At 41.5% G+C, this 19,624-nt stretch overlaps 1 protein-coding gene across 1 annotated transcript in view; it reads left to right on the top strand.

Annotated features, from left to right (window-relative positions):
• The window catches only part of LOC136866572 (glutamate receptor ionotropic, delta-1), a 295,948-nt gene that overhangs the window by 60,390 nt on the left and 215,934 nt on the right, over window positions 1–19,624 (top strand). Inside the window, exon 2 of the mRNA XM_067143663.2 lies at window positions 15,708–15,888. Within this exon, the coding sequence (XP_066999764.2) occupies window positions 15,804–15,888 (85 nt within the window). The 5' untranslated portion in view covers window positions 15,708–15,803. The remainder of the gene's footprint in view (window positions 1–15,707; window positions 15,889–19,624) is intronic.

Below are 19,624 nucleotides of genomic sequence, written 5' to 3'. Positions count from 1 at the left end.
TTATTACACTGCCTTCTATATACAGTAGGTAACCAGTGCTCGTCATCCCCTTCCTCACGTTATTACACTGCCTTCTATATACAGTACCGAGCTCGATAGCTGCAGTCGCTTAAGTGCGGCCAGTATCCAGTAATCGGGAGACCGTGGGTTCGAGCCCCACTGTCGGCAGCCCTGAAGATGGTTTTCCGTGGTTTCCCATTTTCACACCGGGCAAATGCCGGGGCTGTACCTTAATTAAGGCCAAGGCCGCTTCCTTCCACTTCCTAGGCCTTTCCTATCCCATCGTCGCCATAAGACGTATCTGTGTCGGTGCGACGTAAAACAAATAGCAAAAAAAACTCTATATACAGTAGGTAACCAGTGTTCGTCATCTTCTTCCTCACGTTGTTACACTGCCTTCTATATGCAGGAGGTAACCAGTGTTCGTCATCCTCTTCCTCACGCTATTGCACTGCCTTCTATATACAGTAGGTAACCAGTGCTCGTCATCTTCTTCCTCATGTTATTACACTGCCTTCTATATGCAGGAGGTAACCAGTGTTCGTCATCTTCTTCCTCACGTTATTACACTGCCTTCTATATACAGTAGGTAACCAGTGCTCGTCATCTTCTTCCTCATGTTATTACACTGCCTTCTATATGCAGGAGGTAACCAGTGTTCGTCATCTTCTTCCTCACGTTGTTACACTTCCTTCTATATGCAGGAGGTAACCAGTGTTCGTCATCCTCTTCCTCACGCTATTGCACTGCCTTCTATATACAGTAGGTAACCAGTGCTCGTCATCTTCTTCCTCATGTTATTACACTGCCTTCTATATGCAGGAGGTAACCAGTGTTCGTCATCCTCTTCCTCACGCTATTACACTGCCTTCTATATACAGTAGGTAACCAGGCTGCCAGTGTTCGTCATCTTTCTCACGTTATTACACTGCGTTCTATATACCAGGTGCCCTCCACCCCCACCCGCCATACTTTCTGCTTATAAGTGTACGTCATGCATTAATGATGAAAGGGATGCCTGTTCGCTGATTTTCACTGGGGTATTGACGGTTCCATGGGTAAATGGTTAGCATGCTGGCCTTTGGTCACAGGGGTCGTGGGTTCGATTCCCGGCAGGGTCGAACATTTTAACCCTAATTGGTTAATTTCGCCGGCACGGGACTGGGTGTATGTGACGTCTATAACATCATTTCATCGTCATCACGACGCGCGGGTCGCCCACGGAATCAAATCGAAGGACCTACATCTGGCGAGTCAAACTTGCCTTAGGACACTCCCGGCGCTAAAAGCCATACGCCATTTCATTTTAATACAGGGGTATTACTGTCTGCATCTAAGTTACGTCGTAATACTGAAAGATAACAACCGAACGGCCGTTCGCTGCATGTTTTTCAGTGCGAACTGATTTATTTATCTATTTATTTATTTATTTATTTATTTATTTATTTATTTATTTATTTATTTATTTATTGCACACTACAGGACTTAGTGTCCCAATTACAGTGGCAACTACGATAGATAAGCTACAATTAACACGGTTTAATTTTTAATTTTGATTTCGTGTGGCTATTTCTAGCCGAGTGCAGCCCTTGTAAGGCAGACCCTCCGATGAGGGTGGGCGGCATCAGCCATGTGTAGGGAACCGCGTGTTATTGTGGTGGAGGATAGAATTAACACGGTGAAACTTGTATCTAAACTATATTCTACAATTTTATCTAATTTCCTATAATATTGATATAACATATCAAAGTATTTTTCTAAGGACTAAAGAACCTTATGTTAATGCGGTGAAACAACACACGACAAAGTAAAATGATAAAATAAATGAAGCAATACATTATACTGCATAATATTATAGAAATTCACCTTACAATTTCCCTTATTTTAGGACTTCATACAACTCCGCGATGAAGTTCAGTTACAAACTCACGCATTGGCAAACTGAAGTCAAGGTCATTATTTTTCTGTATGGCACTGTTGAAGATACTGCAGAGTCTGTTTACCGGCGAGTTATCATGGGCACACGTCCTGGTTTTTTCATTTAAAAATGTTATGTTATTTCTGGAATTGAAGCGAGGTACCTGGAAATTTAGGAGAGAAAGTAATTCAGGATTATCAATATCATAGTTTACAACTTTAAATAGAAATTTTACTGCATCCTTCCGTCTGCGAATTTCTAAACTATACACTCCGAAATTTAAAAGGATATCACTATAGGGTACCATGCGGGGATAGCAGCCAGTTTTTTTTATATTGTAAGTATTTTAAAAATCTTTTTTTGTAAATTTTCAATCTGATAGACATATGATTGACACTTAGGGCTCCAAACGACGCTGGCATATTCTACTTTTGGTCTTACTATGGCATTGAACAGATGAATGCAAGTTTGTGTGTTTTTGAAGGGTTTTATATTCCTGATAATGAATCCTAGGGTCTTGTACGACTCAGCTACCACTTTCAGTATATGCGAATTGAATGTAAGCTAGTGGTCGAATAAAACCCCGAGGTCTTTCATCTCGCAAACCGATCGCAGATCACTGTCACCTAGCTTGTAAGTGTAGTGGACAGGAGTTTTCCTTCTGGTGAACGATATCGATACACATTTTTCTACATTTAAGTACAGTTTACACTGACTGACAGAACAAATGCAACACCAAGAAGGAGTGGTCAGAACTTTATGCCAATTGCAGGGTAGACTGACGTCACTGAGGTATGCTCATGATGTGAAATGCGCCGCTGTGCTGCGCACGTAGCGAACGATAAATGGGACACGGCGTTGGCGAATGGCCCACTTCGTACCGTGATTTCTCAGCCGACAGTCATTGTAGAACGTGTTGTCGTGTGCCACAGGACACGTGTATAGCTAAGAATGCCAGGCCGCCGTCAACGGAGGCATTTCCAGCAGACAGACGACTTTACGAGGGGTATGGTGATCGGGCTGAGAAGGGCAGGTTGGTCGCTTCGTCAAATCGCAGCCGATACCCATAGGGATGTGTCCACGGTGCAGCGCCTGTGGCGAAGATGGTTGGCGCAGGGACATGTGGCACGTGCGAGGGGTCCAGGCGCAGCCCGAGTGACGTCAGCACGCGAGGATCGGCGCATCCGCCGCCAAGCGATGGCAGCCCCGCACGCCACGTCAACCGCCATTCTTCAGCATGTGCAAGACACCCTGGCTGTTCCAATATCGACCAGAACAATTTCCCGTCGATTGGTTGAAGGAGGCCTGCACTCCCGGCGTCCGCTCAGAAGACTACCATTGACTCCACAGCATAGACGTGCACGCCTGGCATGGTGCCGGGCTAGAGCGACTTGGATGAGGGAATGGCGGAACGTCGTGTTCTCCGATGAGTCACGCTTCTGTTCTGTCAGTGATAGTCACCGCAGACGAGTGTGGCGTCGGCGTGGAGAAAGGTCAAATCCGGCAGTAACTGTGGAGCGCCCTACCGCTAGACAACGCGGCATCATGGTTTGGGGCGCTATTGCGTATGATTCCACGTCACCTCTAGTGTGTATTCAAGGCACGTTAAATGCCCACCGCTACGTGCAGCATGTGCTGCGGCCGGTGGCACTCCCGTACCTTCAGGGGCTGCCCAATGCTCTGTTTCAGCAGGATAATGCCCGTCCACACACTGCTCGCATCTCCCAACAGGCTCTACGAGGTGTACAGATGCTTCCGTGGCCAGCGTACTCTCCGGATCTCTCACCAATCGAACACGTGTGGGATCTCATTGGACGCCGTTTGCAAACTCTGCCCCAGCCTCGTACGGACGACCAACTGTGGCAAATGGTTGACAGAGAATGGAGAACCATCCCTCAGGACACCATCCGCACTCTTATTGACTCTGTACCTCGACGTGTTTCTGCGTGCATCGCCGCTCGCGGTGGTCCTACATCCTACTGAGTCGATGCCGTGCGAATTGTATAACCTGCATATCGCTTTGAAATAAACATCAATTATTCGTCCGTGCCGTCTCTGTTTTTTCCCCAACTTTCATCCCTTTCGAACCACTCCTTCTTGGTGTTGCATTTGCTCTGTCAGTCAGTGTATTTTTAGTCGCCCACTCCAGTAAATTTTTCAAGTCTAGCTGAAGCTGTTCACAGTCGTTTATGTTTTCAATGGCTTTGAACACTTTGAAATCGTCGGCGTATAGCAGACAGCTGGAATATTTCACTTGTTCAGGCAAGTCATTGATGAATGCGAAACTAAAGGGCCTAAATTTGACTCCTGAATTATTCCTGAATTTACAGGGTATTCCCGAGAAGAATGTCTCTGGAAAGAAATGAACTGCTTCCTATCACCCAGATAGGAACTGAAAAAATGCAACAGTTGTTTCGAGAAACCGAACAGGTTTAACTTACTTAGTAGGGCATCGTGATTAATTTTATCGAATGCTTTTGCGAAATCTGTAAATACTACGTCCATTTATCCACCCGTGTCAAGTTCTGTGGACACTCGCTGAGTGAAGTTAACCAAGTTTGTGACTGTGGAACGTCGTGAAAGGAAACCATGTTGTTTGTCTGATATAAGAGGTCTTAAATATGTTGTTAGTCGATTACATAACATGAATTCGAAAACTTTTGCTATCGCGGATAAAATAGAAATAGACCGGTAGTTGTTTATTAGTGTGGGATCCCCTGATTTAAGTATGGGGCACACTCGTGATAGCTTCCAGACAGATGGAAATATAGATGTTTTAATAATCAAAGTATAAATAAATAGAAGTGGATGCTTGAGAACTTCTGAACAACACTTTATCATGTACGGTGGTACATGGTCTAGTCCTGCCATGCTTTAGTTTTCAGCTTTTTAAGTGCTACTTCAACCTCTTCTAAAGCGAAGTTTTTAATATGCAACGTATCGTTAGTGAAAGATGGAGCGTTAGATATGCGATATTGTGCCTTATGTGGAGAATATACTGATTGGAAGTAGACCACAAAACCTTCTGCAATTTCATCCTTAGTACCTAGTATGTTATTTTCATATTTGTAAATGTCGCAATCCCTACTATTCTTTCTCCTATTTTTAACGTATGCCCAGAAAGATCCAGTGCCATTGTTGATAACTTGTTCCACTGTCTCAATGTATCTTCTGTGTGCGGAATTAATTTCAGATTTAATTTGAGCTCTCAGAATTTTATATTGACTATCATAATGTTCCGTAATGTTCTGTAATATTCTTTTCCTTTCAATTTTCGAATTATGCTATATGTAAACCAAATGGGGTTTGTTTTGCCGTTACCTGTTTTTTGTCGTGGGAACCGATTCGTTTATAGCTGAATAAAGGTTGCCGTAAAAACAGTCTACTGCAGCATCAACTTCAGTGCATTCATAGAGAGAGTTCCAATTCGTGTCTCTAAGCCTCATGAACAGTCGTTCGAAGTTCGCTTTTTTTAAATTATATGAAGTCTGGGGGGTAGTGTTAGGTTTAATCCGATGCAATGTAATTCGTAGCTCTATTTCTAAGGCCGGGTGGTGTACATCCTCTGGCAGTAGCGGGTCTGTGCTCCTTGTGCATTCAATATTTGAAATATTTTGATTAGTCATTACTAAGTCTGAAATTTTTCCGTTACAATTTGGTACTGAATTACATAAGAACAGATTATGAAGATTAATAAAATTTCTTAATTGCTGACTTTGCGTATTTGTGTTCAAATCACTGTTCATGTTACTAATTGATGGTATGTTGAAATCACCGACAATGACGACATTACTGTTGTGTAGCTCGTAATGAGATTCTAGCCATCCTAATATTTCACTGTAGACAGATGATTTTTAGGAAGGTGGTACATACACATTACCGAAATACCATACCTTTCCTTGAATGACAACTTTCAGTAAGAGCCCCTCAAAACTATTTGTGACCTGTTCGGCCTTGAGCACAGTTAATCCTCTCCTGACAGCAGTGAGCACACCCCACCCCTCCTAGTGCTCTGGTCAGCCCTGTACACTCTGTACTGCTCACTACAGACCTCACTATCGAACACAGTAGAGTCCAGCCAAGTCTCTGTTAGGGCCACGAATTGATATTCATTGACCTGAATGTTCTGACTCAGTTCATCAAGTTTTGTTTTTAACCGGCGCACATTTTGATAATAAATATTAAACCTAGTGTCGTCCATTAATTTACAGCTTAAGATCATCCTGGTTGTTAATAACCACTACTTAGAAACCCTGAGTTTTACGCATTTTAATGGCTCCGTTTCTTACGCATATGTATCAACAACGAATACACAGGTAAAATTTTAATCTGCGGAGAATCTGGTCGGAATGCAGCCGAAGCTCGCAGACGGTACGCGCGGGAGTTTTGAGCATTCTATACACGTATTTTGCCGAACAGAGTTCATCTAGGTATTTGTTCAAGATACATAACACACACAAGGAATTTTTTGATAGAATGGAATGTCTGTACGTGTATAACTTAATGAGTCGTTATGCTTTAAATTGTGCATCTTTGGCGTATTTACAAACGGCTCCTGTTACAGAACGTGTGTAGTAAAATGACTGCTATTTGCTTCAAATCCGAAATATGGCAAGTAGTGTAAATGGGACAGTTCGGCCGCCTCCTCCCGCGGGAAATTTGAATTCTGGCGGGAAATTTGAATTTTTGGCGGGAAATTGGAATTTTGGCGCGAGATTTGAATTTGTAAACAAAGCCACGTGCTTTTTGACAGCTGTCATCGACAACAACGCATCGCTAACCTCACTGCTGCCATCTTGACGGACCTAAACCTCAGTAGTGCCAACTTAACCTAACTAGCGCGAGGTAAACAAAGCCACGTGTTTTTTGACAGCCACGTGCTTTTTGACAGCTGTCATCGACAACAACGCATCGCTAACCTCAGTACTGCCATCTTGACGGGACTAAACCTCAGTAGTGCCAACTTTACCTAACTAGCGCGAGGTAAACAAAGCCACGTGTTTTTTGACAGCCACGTGCTTTTTGACAGACAACAACGCATCGCTAACCTCAGTACTGCCATCTTGACGGGCCTAAACCTCAGTAGTACCAACTTAACCTAACTAGCGCGAGATAAACAAATCCACGTGTTTTTTGACAGCCACGTGCTTTCTTGACAGCTGTCATCCGCCATCTTTAAACTACAGAGCACCGTGCTGCCCTCTTTATCGCAGTAGCTGCAAATTCGTCACCTGTCACCGGCAGTGCTGCTATCTTGGCGGGCCTAAACCTTAGTGCTACCAACTTAACCTCACTAGCGTGAGATAAACAAATTCACGTGCTTTTTTTGACAGCTGTCATCCGCCATCTTTAAACCACAGAGCACTGTGCTGCCCTCTTTATCGCAGAAGCTGCAAATTCATCACCTGTCATCCGCAGTGCTGCCATCTTAACGGGCCTAAACCTTAGTGCTATCAACTTAACCTCACTAGCGCGAGATTAGAATCGGTAAACAAATCCACGTGCTTTTTTGACAGCTGTCATCCGCCATCTTTAATCTATAGAGCACAGTGGTGCTCTCTTTAGCTACTTACCTTTGAAATGTGGTGGCGGATAATTTGAAAAATGCTTTTTGACAGCAGCCATCCTTAATCTAGAGAGCACCGTGCTGCCCTCTTTAGCTAGTTACCTTTGAAATGTGGTGACAGGCAATTCCACATGACAGCAGCCATCTTTAATCAAGAGAGCACCGTGCTGCCCTCTATGTGGTGGCGGCAATTTGAAAAATTCTACATGCTCTTGTTTGGAAACAAACTCACGCGCTTTTTTGACAGCCGTCATCCGCCATCTTTAATCAACAGAGCACAGTGCTGCACTCTTAAGCTAGATACCTTTGAAATGTGGTGGCGGCAATTTGAAAAATTCTGTGTGCTCTTGTTGAGAAACAAAGCCACGTGCTTTTTTGACAGCTGTCATCCGCCATCTTTAATCAATAGAGCACTGTGCTGCTATCATGCGGGCAATTTCGTCAGCTGTCATCCGCCATCTTTAATCCACAGAACACCGTGCTACCCTCTTTATGACATGTAGTAGCGGGCAATTTGAAAAGTTCAGTTAGCTGTCATCCGCCATCTTTAATCAAGAGCGCACCGTGCTGCCATCTTCAGCTAGATACCTTTGAAATGTGGTGGCGGCAAATTGAAAAATTCCACGTGCTCCTGTTTAGTAAACAAACTCACGCGCTTTTTTGTCAGCTGTCATCCGCCATCTTACATCGCAAACCTCAGTGCTACACTCTTTAGGTACATACCTTTGAAATATGGTGGCGGATAATTTAAAAAGAAAAATTCTACAGCAGCCATCTCTCGACGCTAATTGCACAAGATGGTGGCTATACATGACTCCTTAAAGGTGCTTATGCAAGATGACCGCTATACATAGACGCCCTTGGGATGCTTGCGCAAGATGGCGGTTATACATGGCTCCTTATGAGATGCCTTAGGGATGCTTGCGCGAGATGGCGGTTGCTCTTATGAGGCGGCTTAAGGGTCCTTGCACAAGATAGCTAGAGACGCTCTAAGGATGCTTGCGCAAGATGGCGGACACAAGATGGCGGCTATACACGTCTCCTTATGAGACGCCTTAAGGGTGCTTGCACAAGATGGCTGCTGCTCTTATGAAGAAAGCTAGCTTAGGGGCTAACGCGTCGTGCTAGTTCGATTCATTAAATTTGGGGCTTAAATGCAAAATGTTAAATATCTCGAAAACGGTGCATCGTAGAGCAAAACGGACAAAAAATTTTCTGCCCAGTTCCTCGGTTCGCAGTACGAGGAACAAGAAAAACATAGTCTAATGATGAGATCAACGGTTCGGTTCCTACTTAAGCCCTTTGGCATTCGCTCTGTTTTAGCTTGTATTGAAGCAAGTCTTCGTAACATGATCAGGTTTAGCTATGGTAGAGAGTATAACGTGCCGTGCAGGTTCGATTCATTAAATTTGGGGCTTAAATGCAAAATGTTAAATATCTTGAAAACGGTGGATCGTAGAGCAAAACCTGATACCTGGGTTTGCAGTATCAGGAATATGATAGCATAAGAAAATCATAGTCTAATGATGAGATCGACGGTTCGATCCCTACTTAGGCCCTTTGGCATTGGCAGCTATCTAATTCTACAAGATGGGGGCTATACATGGCTTCTTATGAGGCAGCTTAAGAGCGCTTGCACAAGATGGCTGCTGCTCTTATGAGACGCCCTAGGGGTGCTTGCGCAAGGTAGCAGCGACAAGACGGTGACTATACACAGCTCCTTATGATACGGTCTAGAGGTGCTCACACAAGATGGTGGCTGCTCTGATGAAGAAAGCTAGCTTTGGATCGTGCAGGTATCTTTACAGCACTAAACCTCATACCTTTGAAATGTGGTGGCGGGTAATTTGAAAAATTCTACGTGCTTTTTCTTAACAGCAGCTATCTTTAAACAATAGCGGCTATACATAAGCTGTTAAGGCCTCCTCTTATGTCAAGGCATAGCTCTATCGAACAAGTTTAAACCTGCATCGGGATAGCTAGAGTAAGCACGTGCTGCAGTGATGACGTCATTATGCATGTTTAGACTTGCAAATCACTAAAGAAACATAACAAGACTAGAATCGAACACTGCACTCTATGCCGTTAACTTTATCATGTGATCGGAACATTGATTGAAGTGTTTAGAACACTAAATAAGTGATCAAGACTATAATAGAACACTGTACTCGATAAAACATGTGTTTAGAACATGTCAGGGGATACCTTTGTTCTAAGAAGATTAGATTACCGCACATTCCTTGTAGGGCTAATACGCTAAAGGGCTAATGGGCTAAACGGCTAATGGGCTAAAGGGCTAAAGGGCTAATGGGCTAAAGGTCTAGGGTGCCTCTCCACTCTTTATCCGGGCTTGAGACCGGCTCTACAACTAGAGGCGGAGTTAACACCCTAAGGAAGGGAGAATGTTGGGAAATAATCTATACGAATATAGCTACTCGATCGACTATATACTACAGATGGATGACTTAGGTGAGGGTAAGCGCTTACTTAATAATACCTACACGACGTAATTCATACTCTATTTCAAAAATATCTTCTTTGTACTGTGTGTAACCAGCATCATGATAGGCTCTTAGCAGTTGTAAACGTTTTACGAGTACGTTGGGGTCTTTACAGTAGCTTATTTCTACATAGGGTAACAGAGGCTTGTTGTGAACTTTGAGTCTATATGCAGACAGTTGATGTGCAGGGACTTGTTTTGATGTAATACGTGCTTCAGCAGTAGCGTTTCTAGGTACAAACTTAACTTGTTTTGATAGCGATGAAGCGTTGAAATTTCCTTCTTCTTTACCTTGCATCTCTTCTTGAGATGTTTGCACTTCGACAGAACGTATATTAGGCTTAGGAAATGAAGTAAAATCATCAAGCTGTAATGGCAATGAATTTTCTTCTTCTTCTACTTTCCCTTTACTACTGTTTTGATCAACATCATTATCCTTATTATCATAATCATGATCTTGCCTCTCTTTATCTTGAAGTTTGTGCTTAGTAACAGAACTTGCAGCAGGCCTAGACAACAAGGGAGAATTAAAAATCTCTCGCAGAGGTGTACTTTTTAAACATAAATCAGTGTTCGCTGGAATATGGTTGAGTTCTTTGTATTTTGTTCCCGATGAAGCTACACTACACGCAGCTTCATGACGTTGAGCGTTGTATGCGTTCTTGAACTCTCTTCTACAATGTTTGCATTGAAAAATTGTCCTACATGATATCTCATGACGTCTCCTGTGATAGCTTCGGGAAAATGCTTTTGCACACTCTTCGCAAATATACCTGGAAATAGGTTTTTCCATGACGGACTTTTATCTTCTGCTAACAGATTCTTCTTTAAATCTACTCGACATTTGTTACTCTCTACTTCGATGATGCGAACAGCTTAGCGATTAACAGTGAACTAACACAAAAGCGTATAACCAAGGTAGCAACAGTAAGGTTTAAGCCCATCAAGATGGCAAGAGTGAGGTTAGCGACGTTCTGCTGTTGGATTTTAAATTCCGCGCTATAACATGCATAAGGTGGTAGCCTTGAGGTTTACTGCCGTAAAGATGGCAGCAGTGAGGTTAGCGACTCTCTATTGTCCTTCAAAGTGAGGTTAGGGTTCGTCAAGAAGACAGCTGTCAAAAAAGCACGTGGCTATGTTTACCAAACAAGAGCACGTGGTCGTGACATCACGGTCACGTAATCAATCCTTAGCTCTACGTCGTTAAGAGCAGCATTAGGATTAGCTACAGAGAACAGATATAAATAAGACGTTGTCGACTTAACTTATACTGTAGTCTTCATGTTGAGCTCGTGGTGTCCTTAATCGAACATTCTAGGGTTGAAATCCTTGCATTTCTCCGCTGTTGGCGCCGGTCTGTTGACTTAGTAATTCATGATGGAAAATGTCTAGAATCTGACACGAACTCCCATCTTCTTGCGATGAATGCTGTAGAGGCCCTCTTCCACTTTACACTTCCCAATTATTTTGCTGAAACTTGTACAGAATAAACGAGAAAAAGTCCTAAGCACAATCCTGCAAGTTGTTATAGAAAAACACGTACTTTAATTATTTATCTGATCTTTTTGACGTCTGTTGGTTGAACACTAATTGTAGTCGTAGGCGGCACAATTGAAGTAGAGGCTTACTGTCCACTATCCCTGGCGATGACTGTATCTCCACTGACGTTCACGTAGATCGATGTCCCAAGAAATAACTGCGACGAAATGAGCTGAAGTGAGCAGCAGCTAGAAATTCGGCAAAGTGAGAATATGCGTGCGAATGACTCGCTTTAAATAACGTAGTACTCCACTCCCTACGAGTCAGTTCAAGTACTGAATTCTTATCAGTTTCTTTAATTAAATTCACATTACTTTCTGCCAGTAAACCATTCAAATTAAATATAAATTCAGTTAGGAATGATTGCACTTCATACGTGATGTTATTAACACTGTCCAGTCAAATTTCACTTTATACGTATTCAAAAATTCACATATCACGCCGTCGATATTATTAAATATTTCCTTTGCTTTTAACCCAGCACAACTGCATGCTATTCCAGCAAGATATTCCAGCTATCTTCTCCTCTCTTCCTCTTTTATTTCTATTTTTATTTTCTGAACCAGCTAGAGCTACCCCTTCAGGTTGGAAACAGCTCGCCGCCTTGCTCAAGGACAAGCGCGACCCATGTCGACAAAGAACTAGACTCATGACACACTGCCCCATATTCAACCAGCTGACACAGAGCATACGGTGACAATATCCAACAGTTGTATCAAGGTAAGTACGTCGATGATATGGTTCTAGAACAAGAACAGGCTGTTGATGCTGATGAAATGGGTGAGTCAATTTTGAGGTCAGAGTTTGACAGAGCTGTGAGCGACCTAAATAGGAACAAGGCACCTGGAATTGATGACATTCCCTCTGAATTACTGACTGCCTTAGGAGAAACCAGCATGGCAAGGTTATTCCATTTAGTGTGTAAGATGTATGAGACAGGAGAAGTCCCATCCGATTTTCGGCGGAATGTTGTTATACCTATTCCCAAGAAAGTGGTGCTGACATGTGTGAAAACTATCGCACCATTAGTTATGTATCTCATGCCTGCAAAATTTTGACACGTATTATTTACAGAAGTATTGAAAGACAAGTTGAAGCTGAGTTGGGAGAAGATCAAGAGATGTAGGAACACGTGAAGCAATCCCGACTTTACGTCTGATCTTAGGTGATCGAATTAAGACGGGCACGGCCACGTACATGGCGTTCGTAGATCTAGAAAAGGCATTTGATAATGTCATTGGACCAAGCTATTTGAGATTATGAAGGTAATCGGGATTAGGTACCGAAAAAGAAGAATTATCTACAATCTATATAAAATCAGCCAGCAGTGATAAGAATCGAGGGCTATGAGAAACATTCAGCAATACAGAAAGGGGTGAGGGAAGGCTGCAGTTTGTCCCCCTCCCCTTCTTTTCAATGTTTATATAGAACGGGCAATAAAGGAACTCAAAGAGGAATATGGAAAGGGAGTCACAATACAAGGAGAGGAAATAAAATGCCTGAGATTTGTCGAAGATATTGTTATTTTATCTGAGACTGCGAAAGATCTGGAGAAGTATATGAATAGTATGGACGAAGTCTTGGGTCAGGAGTACAGGATGAAAATAAATAAGTCCAAAACAAACGTAATGAAATGCAGCCGTACGAAGTCAGGTGATGCACCAAATATTATTTTAGGAAATGAAGTCTTAAAGGGAGTAGATGAATACTGTTACTTGGATAGTAAAATAACTAACGATGGCAGAAGTAAGGAGGATGTAACGTGCAGATTAGCACAAGCACGGAAGAGCTTTCTTAAGAAAATAAGAACGGTAGGGGTAGACTAAGGTATGAATATGACAAGCAGATTAGAGCAGATGTAGGATGCAGCAGTTATGTAGAAGTGCAAATGTTAGCACAGGATAGGGTGACATGGAGGGCTGCATCAAACCAGTCTATGGACTGATGACTTAAACAACAACAAGAACAAGAACAACAATATTCTCTATTTGACTCTGTCAATTTTGTCATCTCGTAGTCTTCACTTTCCGGGAAAGCTGGATGAATATTTTAGAGCCGAACAGAGAGGCAGTAGAGTTTTGTCATGTCGTATGTTGTTCTTGCGAAAGCGCGTAAGAAGGAATGTACCCAGCCATTTTATACATTACTTTTTCCGCAAGCTGCTTTACGTCGCACCGACACAGATACGTCTTATGGCGACGACAGGATAAGAAAGGGCTATCAGTAGGAAGGAAGCGTCCGTGGTCTTGTTTAAGGTACAGCCCCAGCATGAAAACGGGAAACCACGGAAGACCGTCTTCAGGGCTGCCAACATTCAAGTTTGAACCCTCTATCTCCGGAATGAAAGCCGACAAACTTCTCTGACACTCTTCGGTGTAAAGAGATTATGACATAGTATTCTTCTCCTCTTTCCAATGCCTCTTTTTCGTCCCGCTTTTTATGGCGTTCAGTAGCCTACATCCTGTATTTAGTCGGATGGGCTTTACGCATTATTTGTGCTTGTTACTCCATCTTGAATGGTTTCTTCATTTCATTTAGGTCTTCATTGATTTCTTTTATTATGATTTTTCATTGATAAGGCTGCTTAAAATTTTCTTTGTGATCCTGTTATTATTCATTCTTTATTAGTGACCATAAAATTGTAATCTCCAGTTCCTAATTGTTTATGTGTTTTTTCTGTAACTTGATAGATTCCATGTGATTTCTTTTTCATCCAAATTCCATTTTTGCATTTTGGTCCTAAGATTTTCCTGTTTTCCATTCTTGTTTTTCTATAATCTTTATTCGAGATTTGCCACCAAAGATACATAGAGTGCTTCTCTTTTAACTACTGTGTTATAATGGCCTAATTTTGCCATTTTTGATTTAGTTCTTTTATTGTATCTGTTCCAAGTAATTCTGTATGCTCTTTGAAGTTTTGCAATTCTTTCTCTGTTAGCTTGCAGATGTAATCCCGATGGTTCAATAATTTCGCCTAGATACTTAAATTTTCCTACTTGAGCGATCTGTTGATTTACTGTTGAAACCTGATCTAGTTCCTTCCATATACTGTGTCTTTACAAAAGAAATGTGGAGTCCTGGTTTGGCTGCTACACTATTTCATAGAGATTCCTGTCTGTTGTTGAATAGGATAACAATGTCATCAGCAAATGCTAGGCAATTAAGGTGACACTTGTTTTGATTTCAAATGGTTCAGAAATGTCTCCTAAAATTTTACTTTCGATGTTGTGACAGTGATGCTCAATCAATTCTTTTGTTTTCCTGTCGACTTAGGATTCTTCTATCACAATTAAACACTACCTGTCGGTGTGCGCAGTCGTATGCCTTTTTAAAATGTGACTACTGTTTGTCTGGTTTTTCGAATTTGAAGAGTATTTTAAGGTTGAAAAGCTCTACATACGATCTCCCTTTGGTCTTCCAACTCACTGAGCAGGGCTTTAGAGAGGATTTTATAGATGATCGACAATAGCGAAATTCCTCTGTAGTTGTCCACAAATGATTTGTCCCCTTTCTTATGAAGTGTGTGAATTAATGCACACTTCCATTCTTTGGGAATTTTCTCAGTAAATGAGATGTCTTGTAATATTTCCTGGAGGATCAAAGGCAATTTGTGCCCACCTAATTTCAACATTTCTGCATTATTCAACCTTAGCCTCGTGTTTCGTTGTCTTTTAAGTTTCGAATTATTATTTAAAGCTATTCCAATGTGGGGTGGTGCTGAGTCAGGATCTGGTGAGAGTTTCTCAAAGCAAGTTGGTCATTGGGACTTTCGCAATTCAGCAATTTCTGAAAGTAGTTTGCAAGGAGTTTGCAGTTTTCCTTCTTATTTGTTTCTATTGTTTCTATTGTTCCATCTGGATGTTTGAATTATTATTATTATTATTATTATTATTATTATTATTATTATTATTATTATTATTATTATTATTGTTGTTGTTGTATTATACACAGGGATTAATATAATTATCCTAACTTCTATTTTAGGGGGATTACCTGAGATCAAAGTAATGAGTGAAATTGCTTTAATAAAGGATATGGATGTTGTAATGTGCAGTACAGGATAATAGACCAGCAGTTCGACAAAATGAGATCCTTATAACCATTGCACGTTGGGTAGATCTATGGAGGTGCACAGAGTACGATATGTTGATTTAATGTCTAAAGAATGTTCTTTACTTTTCTAGGATATAAAAGCGGTAAAGTGAAGTATGGAAGAAGGTGAGGTGAACGCGCACATGAGCTGCTGTAAGCCGGACTAGGAACAGAACTGATTCTTTAAAATGGTGGCCGCTAACGCGTCTCTGATTCCCCTGTTGCTGACCACACTGTGTAGCAACTATCCTCTGCGCGAGGAGGACCAAGAATGTGAGTATCTGTTGTTGTTTGTGGAAACACGACATGTAAGGTGACAGACATACATGTTCTTCTTTGTAATTGCTTCACATTTTTTGTCATTTATTGAATGGAATTTGAATTATCCCACATCATGACTGTTAATATTTTCAAATTTATATTCCTGTAATCTCTCAAACTTGTCCACTTAGAAGTTTTCAATTCGTTGAACTGTTTTAATGTTGTAACTATTTCTTAGCAGACAAAGTACGAATCTCCATGCGACGATAAACGTAACATTAAGCATTTTTCTCAATTTTGCCGAAAGTTGACGGGCGGAAAGGCCCGAAAATATTTCATATTGTGAGTCTTGGATAGCTCTATCAAATTAAAAAATTGGAAATCACTTCCGGCCTAATTGGAGCTCTTTTGAACAGCCTAAAATCGCATGTTTCTTCACCCGTATTCTTTTTGATTCAAGTTCTAGCCAAATTAACTTACATATTACTTTCTGTAATGTATTCCTTGATTCAATACGCTCAAGCGTTTCTTTCTTTTTCGAAGAATGACCACACCGAATGTAGTTATAAGCGCTTAAGCATCGCCCTCGACTATGGCTGCGCTAATACGCCTTCCCAATACAGCGATATGAGCGATTTGGGTCTAGTTCCCGTTTTTACCACCGAGCGCTGCTTCGCTGGCATTGAAACACGATTCTTCATTACAGCACACGTTAAGTGTTTTGTAAATTTCTGTTTAAATATATAGCCAATCACTCGATAAACATATTTGAATCACACCTTACACCTTAATAAAGGAATTCAGTGAAGAACGTGCCCATCCGCAGCGGAAAAACCGTACAAAATAATGTTAACGGTAGTTAGTAAATACTGTAGAAAATAAATAATTTCACACACTTTTCTGTTTAAGTGTTTCGCGTTCTCGCGTTCAAATCTTTCAAAGATCTCTGTTATTTATGTAGTTATGTTATTTAAGGACACAGGAACAGCGCACTCGCAAATAACTTCACTCAATAACTGCGAATGTCCGATTTTAGGACAACTGAGGTGAGGAAAATCACACAACACGGACATTAATAATAGTCAGTCATAGACGCAACAGGATTTTTATGCACAACTGTTTGTACTTTCAATACAAAATCATGAATAACTTTCCAAATCCACAGTGGCATATCAGATGGCTACTGCAGCCTGCTGTTTTAATCTCTTTTATAAATCAAGTCCATTAGTGCTGTTGAACACCTTGGTCTTCTCAAAAGAATCAAGCATCTTATCCGGCTGTAATGTTGCTACATTTGTGCTACTGACATGTGGAATCATTTTTTTGATAACATGTATTTGACAGTAGTACATGCATTAAAAGCCGTGAATATCTGTATACGAATGGTCTTTTAAATATTCTAGGGCTGTTATTACTTCAGTCGCGAAAATATATTTCGCGCACCGCACGTTCATTTTCTTAAACTTAGATGCTTTTGCGAGTAAGAAAAATGAACCGGTTTCACAGTTTCATTTCATTGCATCTGATACAGTTTCTTGATAAAATCACCTTTTATATCCTGGAAACCATCAAACATAGATTTTTTGAGAAAATAATTTCTTACTTCTTCAGAATGTGCGATTGGTCGAAAGCAAGAAGAGGCATTTCACTATCAACAGGATGGCAGATCTTCGGTTTAATGTGTTTTGAAGAAGACATTATTATTATCATGCTAACATTAGTCTTATGATTGTCACTCACAATGGGCAACACGAAAAACCCGCAAGTTTTGACTTCCTTTATTGTTGTGAGTGTTAAAGTATGTAGCTCTGTACCTAAAAGCCTCTTAAAGAAGAAAAATGCTGCTGGTAACCTTTATTTTGTAGTCATAGCAGAAATTCTAAAACAGAGAAGGTTATTGACCTGGGTAATTCGATTTCTACTTTCTCTTGCATGACAATAACCATGAGTGGTTTTTATTCGCTCAACATGCAACGAAGCGTCTTTCTGTTCAGGGAAGGTGTCGAGTTTCTTGTCATATAACTTCTGCTGTTCGATTGACTACCAACAAACACAATCTCTCTGCTTCATTTAGGCGCTGCCTTTCTACTAAGAGGCGCTCCTTTACTAATAGTATTATTCCAGTCTCGCAGTTTATATCTCCTACGTAGCGTGAAAGTGTGGATTTATTCAGTGTGGCAAACATATGACCTCGAATTGAAATTAAGAGAGAAATTCTTTCTTGAAATAACATTTAACCATTTACGACGTTGTTACGCGTTGAAAGGAAATTCATGAAACGAAATCCCACTTGCCGATCTGCTTTTCATCTTACATCAAAGCACACGGCAGTAAACAATATTATGTACATAAACGTTAAAACGGTTCACGACCAAAGAAACAAGTCAAATAAGGCAAACAGAGGCTCAAATTACACCAGCACTCTTAGCAATGGTCACTGAGCGTATCTCGTCAAGCAGATTAATGCCAGCTTCTCAGCGTTCCAAGCGCCTTTACTGGTAACTATGACGTGTTCGCTCGTTTACATACGTGACCGGGCGAATGAGAAGGCGTATTAGCGCAGTCATAGTAGAGGGCGATGCCTTAAGTGAAACTCCGCATTGGCTCACATTAGCGCTCGTAGTGGTGCTTAGGTGAAACTCTGCATTGGCTTAAGTGAAGTCCGAGTACTTCAAGGATGGCTGAGGAGGGAATTGAACTCTCCTCTACTCAACTGAACTCCCGAGGCTGAGTGGACGCAGAACCAACTCTCAGATTCAGGTAAAAATCCCTGACCTGGCCAGGAATCGAACCCGGGGTCTCCGGGTAAGAGGCGGGGCCGGTTCAGTAGATCTATTATAGTATTGAACAGTTTTCTACCATGCGTTTACGGTTTTGCGTGTTATTGCTCCTCCTTTTATCATACGGAAACGCGAGACAAAACACGGTTAGGTTTAATTAGTTTGTATTTTCCTTGATTATTATCATAATTATAAGGCATTGGAACGAACTGGGCCATTCGACTTCCGTGACAAGTTTCATTTGATTGTTAGGCACACATGAGTCGCAACGAACAGCCGGGCGACGATCATTGATCGCGGAAAAAAGAAACATTTTCATTTCCTCGTAGTGCCTGCAAAAACATTTATGTGTTTAGTGGTTATTAGCTGTTACCCCTGAGGCCCGGGTCCGATTCCCACCTCAGCCATCCTCGAAGTTGTTTACCGTGCTTTCCCGCTTTTCCTCCAGGCGAATTGGCTGTTGGGTCTGACGTCATGGTGACGAAACAGCGAGCGCGGTTTGAAAAGTGAGCGTTGGTTGTTGTGCATGACAGGGCTTGCGACGTGACTGGAGTGCAGGCAAGGGTGTTACCCCTGTGGGCGAAGAGTCGGGGGGAATATTAGTGATATAAATGTCAGTGAGTGAAATTTAAAATGTGAATGTAGTAGGCTTGCCAACTCGACAGATGCTTCGAGGAGTGTAGGCTTAACATTACTCGACCTCAGGATGTTACTTCTTTGGGCGAAGAGTGCTGCGTGTGTGGGAGATGCTGGCGATATAAATGACAGTGCACAAGTTCTGAAATGTGCATATAGCAGGCTTAATGTGCCATGGGTGCCACTCTCACTAAATCATTGTTATTATTATTATTATTATTATTATTATTATTATTATTATTATTATTTCATGTTTGGTGTATCGTATAGGGGGAGCGAGGCGTGTATTTTGTGGTGTTTCTCTGTTTAATCAAACGTTCTTTTGAGTTTTC

This window comes from Anabrus simplex, chromosome 3 (genome assembly GCF_040414725.1).
Source record: "Anabrus simplex isolate iqAnaSimp1 chromosome 3, ASM4041472v1, whole genome shotgun sequence".
In the NCBI taxonomy this organism is placed as follows: domain Eukaryota; kingdom Metazoa; phylum Arthropoda; class Insecta; order Orthoptera; family Tettigoniidae; genus Anabrus; species Anabrus simplex.
The sequence above is the reverse complement of the archived record's forward strand: the minus strand, read 5'-3'. Positions and strand labels throughout refer to the sequence as shown.